A 9,374-nucleotide genomic window follows, 5' to 3' on the forward strand; every position below is an offset into this window, starting at 1 on the left:
AGGAAGTTTACATTTCCTATAACTCATTCAGTTTCAGTCATTGTGTCCATATAACTTTCAGTAATATTTAAGTGCAATGAACTCATTTTTATTTAATACATGTAACTGTTAGGTTTTACAGTGCAATGATTTCAGTCAATATTCATTCAATTGTTTTAAATTACTGAGATGTTTTAGTTTTTGTTAAAAATAGCAACACTTGCAAATGTTGTTTCAAGATGACTTTCTCGTTTCTTAATTCACTGTGCAGGTGTTGTCATGCTTCACTGACTGAAATGTATTTGAGTTGAAATACTTTATAGGGAAGTCAACATGTCTTACAATGTGACTCCATTTATTTTTATTTTTTTATTGTTTGTTTGATGCAGATTACACCAAAAGATTTGAGAAGCTACATTATATTACAAGACAAATTTAATTTGTGATGCCAAATTTTAAAGTCACCATTCTGGCTCCATACAGGACTATATAAAATAATAAATGATGAAAAACAAATGCTATTATTTTCTCAAATCATACAAAAGGACTCAAAGACAGGCACAATATTGTTTATTTAATTTCAGTTGTAACAGAAAATCATAGCAGGCTCTTGTGTGAATGAGATCAGAGAAGCAGAAGCGAGACCTCAGCCAGAGGAGAGACTGAGCGGATCTACTCTGAACACTGATCTCTCCTCAGTCGTGCAGTGACTGCAGGCTGGCCGCTCCGTGTGGCCTCACAGCTCACTGAGACGCTCTTCATCCACTCCTGCTCAGAGAGAGTCAGGCTGCTGCTCCAGCTGTACAGAGCGTCCTTCTGCAGGAGCCCAGCGCTGCTCTCCTGAGACCTGCTGCTCCCGTCCACCTTCCAGCTCAGGCTCCAGTCTGACGGGAAGCCCTCGCTGGCCACACACAGCAGTGTCGCCGAGTTCAGAGAGGAGATCTCTGCACTGGACGGGCGCAGGATGGTCACTTTAGGAGGAGTGGTGCCTGAGAGAAGAAGAGCAGCGGGACAACAGACAACTCTCTTAACAGACATCTTAACACATTTTATTACAGATGAGTGTGACAGAAAACATTCCCACCATCAGTTTAAACAGAGAATATAATGTATTAAAAGGCCACTTAAAGCAAATACACTTTCATGACTGTTTCTTAACAAAAGTTCACCTTGTAGTTATGTCAAATTAAAAGACTTACACTAAAGTGCCAATGATTATGTTTTAATATGTTGTCATGCTTTAAAGAAGTGCACTAATTTTAATGTGTTAAATAACATACTAAAGCCCATGTAAAGTACTTTATTATAATTTTAACTCTAGTGTGCTATTCAATATAACATTACAAGTTAATATATTTTAAATATACTATATTAGTTTCTATATTAAATATACTATATTAATGTGTAATCACAGGTATATTTAAATACATGATGGGCACAATTTAATAAATTACATTAAATTATCTTTTAGCTTACAAAGAAGGCTCATCAGTACATTCAGCAGTAACTTTATCCATAATTCAAAGACAATAGAAATAGTTATGGAATTACATATAAGGACATATTTAAGTTCTGCTTAACTGGTTTAAAAACACAATTTATATTGTCTTTATATATATATATATAAAACAAATGCAAGTAACTGTCCGACAACATTACATTTAGTTCACACTTAAGTATGTTCTGTTAAAGTAAATTTTATTTTTAATAAGTCCTCCTAATCATATCCTAAATGTAACTTTTTTCACAAGGGAGGTGAAAAATATATTTTGTACATTTTATACAAATTATCACAAGATCTGTTTTTCAAAACAACAGTTTGACATATTAATGTTCCCTTTGACATTGTTGCTTTATCATGTATGAGTTTTACAATGGGTTTGTTCAAAGTAGGATGAAAATCAATAATAAACTGTAGTACATTTTTAATTTTTTTAGGTATGTAATGAGTTTTTATTTATTTATTAACTTACTTATACTTATTAACTAGTAGTATTTCACAAAAACATTCTTCTCATATTTCTATAGTATGTCAATATATCTCGTTTCCTGGACAATTATGAGGAAAATGTTTAAAATTAAGAACATAAATCTTTTTGTAGTTAAGACTTGTGTAGTATGTGTCTGTAGTTTTACTCTCCCATATAAACCTACACTATATTTAAGATTATCAAATGGTATGTTTTTGATCCACAAGACAGTAACAAATTCAATGTATAATGTAATAAAATATGACTAAATATGACAGCGCTGTACTGAATTAAAATGGTTTGATTATTTACTTACTGCCAACATCCAGTCTGGTGCCGCCGCCGAAAGTTCTTCACAGTGATACAAACTAATAGAGCAGATGAACAAAAACCTCCTGAACGCTTCAGTGGCTGCAGTTCACTGCATCTCCAAAACAACAGCTTTAGTTTGATATTGTGCTCAATTACAATTCATAAAAAACATTACACATTTCATTTTTTACAAAAGTAAAAATGTTGTAATACATGATTTTATGTTTAAACATTACAATCTAAACTCCAGTTGATTCACTGATGATCAACTAATGAATGTTTTAGAAATCATCAGGATAGGAAACTGAGGAATATCAGCTGACAGTGACATGGAATCTGAATAAGTGGATAAATGACATTTGATATCTTTTTAAACTGTATTTATTTATTTTTAAATCAGTGTGACAGATTTTCCTCTGAAAGGAAGCAGCTTTGAATATGTGCGCCACTCCTTTATTTAAGACGGACTGTCCGCCGGTCAGGACTGTAAACAGCAGCTCTCGTCTGTTCTCACTCGTTCTTAGCAAAGATGACTGCAAACGCTCTGATTATCTGCTCTCTACTGCTTTCTCTTGCTGGTGAGATTAATGCTGAATCTAGAAGTGCTTTATAAATGTTGTGAGATTCTTCTCATGTGTGGTGTGTTTGACTGTAACACTGACTGATGGTTCTTTGATGCAGGTTGTTTTGCTGAGATCATTCTGACTCAGAGTCCATCCGTGAATCTGGCGTCTGTGGGAAGCAGCGTCACTCTTAACTGCAGGTCCAGTTCTAGTGTATCAGCCTATTTAGCCTGGTATCACAAGAAACCTGGACAAACACCCAAACTCCTGTTCTCTAGTGTCGGTAGCAAAATGTCTGGAGTTTCTGAGAGATTCACTGATGGGGGATCAGGAACAAACTTCATGCTCAATATTAGAAATGTCCAGCCTGAAGATGCAGGAGATTATTACTGTCAGCAGCATTATAGCTTACCATTTACACAGTGATACAGAGCCGTACAAAAACCCCTTCAGTGAAAGAGGAACTGCTGATTTAGACACACACACACACACATAGAAATTTTGTACACTATGATTAGACCCAGATTTTAAAGTTCTGAACATACACACGCAAGCACACACATTCAAACATTTCCCAACATTCACTTGTGAGTGTCATCAACATGTATGCACATAAACAAAGATACTGAACCAATGCACTGAACAATGACAGTCATTAAAATACTTTTATAGGTTATTATAACCTTTATCATGAATACTGTTTTCAAGTAGCACACAGTGAACATGCAATGGCATGCTGGACTTCAAAATGCCATTTTAAAGTGCGTTCCACTTTATGAAGAGGACGGGGAAATGGACAGACCCTCACTCCCTCGATCTTAGAGCAGTTCTGCGTTCCACTTCACTTTAAGACACACACTTGCGAACTTCCCTAAGCCCTTCCCAGTCCCTCCAGGATTTCACAGGCCTTTTTGTGATTGTTGCGGCCTAAAATGCCTGATGCTGCGGCCAATTTTCTTAAAAGTTGCGAAGAAAGTTGCCATGTTTTTCAGCATTTGTTTTTCTAGGTTAAAACGGCAAAGATATATTTTTTCTTAAAGTGCTCATATTCTTTTTTTGCTTTTCCCTGTTCTTTATTGTGTTAATAATATCTTATTATATCTTTTTTGTTTATGTTGTGAGTTTATTTATGGAAGTGAAAAAGCCCAAAAAGCACCCCAAAGGGACTTACCATGTCCCACAGAAAACACCGTTCACCATCTGCTCTATTGTAGTCCAGCCTTTAGCCTACTTCAGAGACAAATGTATTCACTTTGTAACACACATTATAATGCTCTCCTAGCTGCTAGCATGGAACACCCGAAAAGTTGCGGTGATTGATCAAAATTGCGAGTCGCACTGATTTCACAGGGATTTGTTGAAGTTGCATTAATAATTGCAATCGCGACATCGCAAAATCCTGGAGGGACTGCCTTACACTTGGGGGAATGCCCCGCAGCTGGAAGTTTCTATGGACAGACCCTTGCTCCCTTGATTTTGACCGAGGGAGCGAGTCTATGTCCCAAAAGGTCTGAAAGCAGCAATCGCACTCGGGTGCGCACCAAAAGCGGACCAAACAAGCGTACCGAGACCTCCTTGAAGAGGTGGTCTCGGTACGCTTTCAAACGAACTCTGGAGCAGTTAGTATGTGGTGAGAACGTGATCCGGCCTCGAACAGAACCAACCGCAAAAGTACTGATCATTTTTGGACTAAACCAGCTGCCGTAAAACCACACGCAAATTCTGACCAATCGAAAAGCAATTTAGGAAATACGCCATGGCCAATGAGTGATGTGGATGTTGTCACGTGCCTGCATTTTGGTTCGTTTCAACGGGTTCGGACCAAAGCAATCAGTGTGGTGTGAAAAGGAACCAAAAAAGCTGAAAAATGCAACAATGTATAATTGTTTGCCCTTGGTTCGGACCAAATGAAACGAACTAGAGATGTGAAAGCACCCTTAAACACACTTATCTAATATGATAAACAGCTGCTTTACCTTCATGACCGGAAAAAGCAGAAGTGCGGTCGCCTGGCGACTGTGTCCTGTCCCGTCATAATAAAAGTCCCGGTGTTCGTGAGCCGTGTGTTTGTATAACAATCACTCCAGCGGCGGTGCTCAGCTCCACAAAACTCGGTCCTGCCCTGCTTTACACTACAGTAACGTTAATAACCGCATGCATGAACGTGATTTCTGCCCGTGTCCTATTTTCCACCGTCTGTGAGGTGAAGACTGCATGTCCCAAGATGCTGCGCTCACACTTGGCGTCATCAAACTATGCCTTTGTTTTGAATAGGCGCCCTCCAGTGGATGGAAAGTTGCATAGTGCTCCTTTAAGAGTTACTAAAAGCTGTTTTCATCGTGGTTGGATCAAAACTCTCCAGGATTGTTGCTTTCCAGGACCAACGTTGGCCACCCCTGCATTAGATCAAAGCAGAGATGGGACCAAGTCACACATGTGTCAAGTAAGTCCCAAGTTTTTTTTCTTTTTTCTGGGCAAGTCAAGTCAAGTGGTCCCCATAATGTATTGTATATAATGTAATGCGATCTCAGGTTTATATTACATTGTGGGGACATTTCCCAGCTAACAGGGAACGTTCTCAGAAAATTGGCTAACATTCTCTGAATGTTCTCTCAAAATTATCAAAAAATGTTCTTGCAGTAACGTTATTAGAAGGTTGTGCCAACGTTATTTGCTATTGATTAACGTTCTAGTTAGTTTTAAAATGTTATTCTTACATTGTTAGTGAAATGTTTTAAAAACGTTACTACATTAAAAACTATTAGTCATTACAAATTAGTCATACAGATTTTTTCTTAAACTTCAGATACATCATTTTGTATATCCAGTGACAACTTAATGACGCTTAAATTATATTTTTCGTTAAAATGTATATATTTTTTACAATCAGACGAAAAATCCCAGATTGTAAACTAATTATGTATTAGATATAAATGTAGGCTAATATATAATGATAAAAGTCAATTATAAAAGTGGTTTTACCTTTTTTTTTTTTATAAAGAATAAGATGTCAATAAACAAAAGCAACATTAAAGGAGAAAACAGAAATATTGTATTTGCTCATACTCCACACCCTTATAAGAACGTTATTTAAAATGTTAGTATAACGTTTATATAACAAGAGAATAAAATGTTATAATAATGTTTTAAATAACTTTCTTATAACCTAATAAGAATGTTAATACAATGTTTAAAAAACTGGACCTTTTACAGTTTTTTTCAATCGCTAACAAGCGCTTAGCTATACTTCAGATAATTTTTCTAAACTCTTAACACAGACTCACACCTACAAAACACAATTGGCCAAATGGATAATTTTCTTCTCAAAAGCACATTTTGTTAAATATACACTAACTCTTCATTTCAAAATAGAACACATCTTTCTCTGCACACACTAATTTTAACAAAACACTGGAATTCTGACTCAAAATGAAATTATTCTGTCAAAGAATAACACTTCTTTTCACTTCACAAGGTACATGCAGTCAATCAAAGTATACCAGGCTTCAAAATACTGGCTATTGTTAACATTACAAAAATTGCATAGACTTTCATGTTTCAGTTTTACAGGTATTTGCATGAAAAACATGCAGTCCATCATTTTTACACTACATTTCTTGGTTGGGAACTGTATGTCCACATGTACAGTAATGTTCAAATTCAAAAGCATTACAGTAAAAAAAAACAACGCATTAGTTTTTTCCCCCTTTACTATTTACTACAGGAGGTAAAGTAGAAACAAGCTATGATAGAACAGAAAAAGTTTTACAGAAATGTACTGTATCCAATCTCTATGATCTTCAGGATTAGGCCACATGTTTTCATCAACATCACATCTGATTTTATCCAAGGGTTTTATGCACCTGGGATAAAACTGCTTGGTATGTCCACCCTTGGATCCTGCACCTCTCACTGCATCTCTCACTGGCCCTGCTCTTCTCCTCGGCCCTTTACTCTTACTCTTCCTCATCCAGACATTACAGTGTTTGTCTTTTTCTGTTTCCAAAAACATTACTCCTCAAAGTCCTCCTGTTACTGTATAAGTGTCAATGTAATATAAAAAAACCCTGTCACTGAGTCTAAGCCAGACTGGAATCAGCTGTGTTTTTAATTATTCAATTGTTGGTTTATTATCAGCTGATATATTGTTTTTAAACTGATATCTTTGCAGAACCAGGGTTTTTTATATCTAAGGTTTGGGATATTGTTTTTACTATTGTGGGATGTTGTGTGTTAACATTCGTAAATGCCAGAGGTGGTAAAAGTACTCAAAAGTTATACTCGAGTGAAAGTATATATACCTTAATGAAAAAATACTCCAGTAAAAGTAGAAAGTCCTCCATTCAAACATCACTTGAGTAAAAGTACAAAAGTATCTGATTTAAAAGGTACTCAAGTACCGAAAGTAAAAAGTAAATATTCAAATTAACTGTAAATATCAATAAGCAGATAAAATCTTTTGGGACTGATATGCAATGCTTTAATTGAACAAATGTTAAGATTAGATACTGCCAATAAGAATTTGTTAGATTTGCAATTAATAGGAGACAATGAAGCACCTTAACGCAGTATAGGGGTTAAACTTAAAATAGACATGTTCCATAACATTAGCAGCATAAAACAGATGAGGAGCAAGATACTATTAACTAATTCAAAATTAATTCAAAAGCCATAACCACAATGACATATTACGTAACAATTAGTTAATAGTCATGTGCCTCAACAAAAAAGTTATGATATAATTTTGCCAATTGTTATGATTAATGATTAATTAAACAGACAACTGAGAGTTGGAATGCATGGCTTTGAATACATGAATTTACATTATTAGTTCATGTAATATGTTATTAGGGAATTAATGATGTCATATTTAATTAATAGCAATTCATGTATTACTTAATCTATTAATCATATAGAATGTTCATTAGTTGCTGATGCAGTAATCATTAATAAATGGGTTAGTTCACCATTAGTAAAACATTAACTCATGATTATCTGTGCATTAGTTAGGCATGAATAATAATAGTGCACCTGTATTGTAAAATGTTACCGATGTTTTCATAGTAAATTGTGTGCCGCAAAATAAAAAAGTTGGGGAAACACTGAGCTAACGTTAGTGTGGCAAACCTGACTTGTCAGCTTTTTTCCAAGTCTATACCCGACTGGATCATCCATGACCGACCAGACCGGTTTGGAAATCAAGTGTAATAAATACTTAATACTTGGAGCGGGCATGGGGAAATGTATTGGAGTAAAAAGTACACTTTGCCTTTAATATTGTAGTGGAGTAAGAGTAAAAGTAGATGCAAATAAAATATACTCAAGTAAAGTACAGATCCCCGAAAAAAATACTTAAGTAAAGTATCAAAGTATTTTTACTTGAGTACTTACCACCCCTGGTAAATGCTGTATACAAAAATAATCCATAATTTTGTTGGGAGGTATAGCTTGTCTGTTAAGGAAATGTAAGAATTGGGAAAATGTGTTCACTCACTGCATATTGTGTGAAAACGACATGAAATGTGTGAAAGGTATGACCACAAAAGCCTGATGCTGTGCTAATTGTGGAAATGTGACAACTGATTGGAAAAACGCTTGTTAGCGACTGAAAAAAAACTGTAACATTCAGAAAACCTTTTTATAACTTAATGGGAACGTTAGGAAAACATTCTTATAACCTAAAATTGTTAGCTGCAGTTGGTCCCTACAATGTAATATAAACAAGTACTCTCTCTCTCTCTCTCTCTCTCTCTCTCTCTCTCTCTCTCTCTCTCTCTCTCTCTCTAAAATTTTGCTAAAAAGTCTAAGTGAGATCTGCAAATTGTGTTTTACCATGTGAAATGGTTTAAGTTATTGACAACAGACTGCACAATTAGCTAAATGAGTTCAGGCAACTGAGAACTTTGTTCAGCCAATGGGTTTTAGTGTTTTTGGACTTAAGAAAAAATGTAAAAAGTGTCTGGATCAAAGGTTTTAAAGTTTTTAGCTGAGGACCGAAAAGCTAATTCTAATGGCTTGTTTCCACTTAACTTAGTTGTACAGTTCAGTAATTTTTACAACATTGTTGCCATTTCCCTTGTCAGAAGTTTTAGGAGCTCTACATGTCATGATAGACTTCAAAATTGTTCGAGTCAAAGTCAATTTCAGTATTATGGATTTAACAATAGGCTACCTCAAAAGTTGTGATGTGGATAAAGGAACCAGTGGTTGTTGACGAGGTGCTGTGCCCTTCATGCCAGCGGTGAAGTGAAACCATAGATAAACAAAGCTTTTCGAAACTTTGAATCAATTGATTCGAATAATGATTCAGTTTCGAAGCCGAAACGCCTAACGCTGCTGTCCCCTGCTGGTCAAAATCGTGTAACGTGCTACGAAAACAGCCCAAACATGTTAACACCTTTTACAAACCGAATGTAAATGTTTTGCCGAAAGTGTAATATATTGAAATGTTATTAACAAATAATCCAATACAATATTACATCTAAAGTGTCTGAATACTTTAGAATAAAGTTATTTTGTTAAATTGTAGGCTAGTCCTGATTTATTTTGA

General features: G+C 35.5%; 2 gene segments (V, D, J or C); one reads left to right on the forward strand and one right to left on the reverse strand.

Annotated features, from left to right (window-relative positions):
- Window positions 1-533: 533 nt before the first annotated feature.
- On the reverse strand, window positions 534-2,376 carry LOC137048756 (Ig lambda chain C region-like). The segment is given in 3 exon segments: window positions 534-968; window positions 2,266-2,300; window positions 2,372-2,376. Coding segments are annotated over 3 exon segments (357 nt in total).
- Window positions 2,377-2,790: 414 nt separating this feature from the next.
- Window positions 2,791-3,250, forward strand: LOC137048763 (immunoglobulin kappa variable 1-39-like). The segment is given in 2 exon segments: window positions 2,791-2,839; window positions 2,943-3,250. Coding segments are annotated over 2 exon segments (357 nt in total).
- The last annotated feature ends 6,124 nt before the right edge of the window (window positions 3,251-9,374 follow it).

The sequence above is a fragment of the Pseudorasbora parva genome, chromosome 2 (genome assembly GCF_024679245.1).
Source record: "Pseudorasbora parva isolate DD20220531a chromosome 2, ASM2467924v1, whole genome shotgun sequence".
NCBI classification, from domain to species: Eukaryota; Metazoa; Chordata; class Actinopteri; order Cypriniformes; family Gobionidae; genus Pseudorasbora; species Pseudorasbora parva.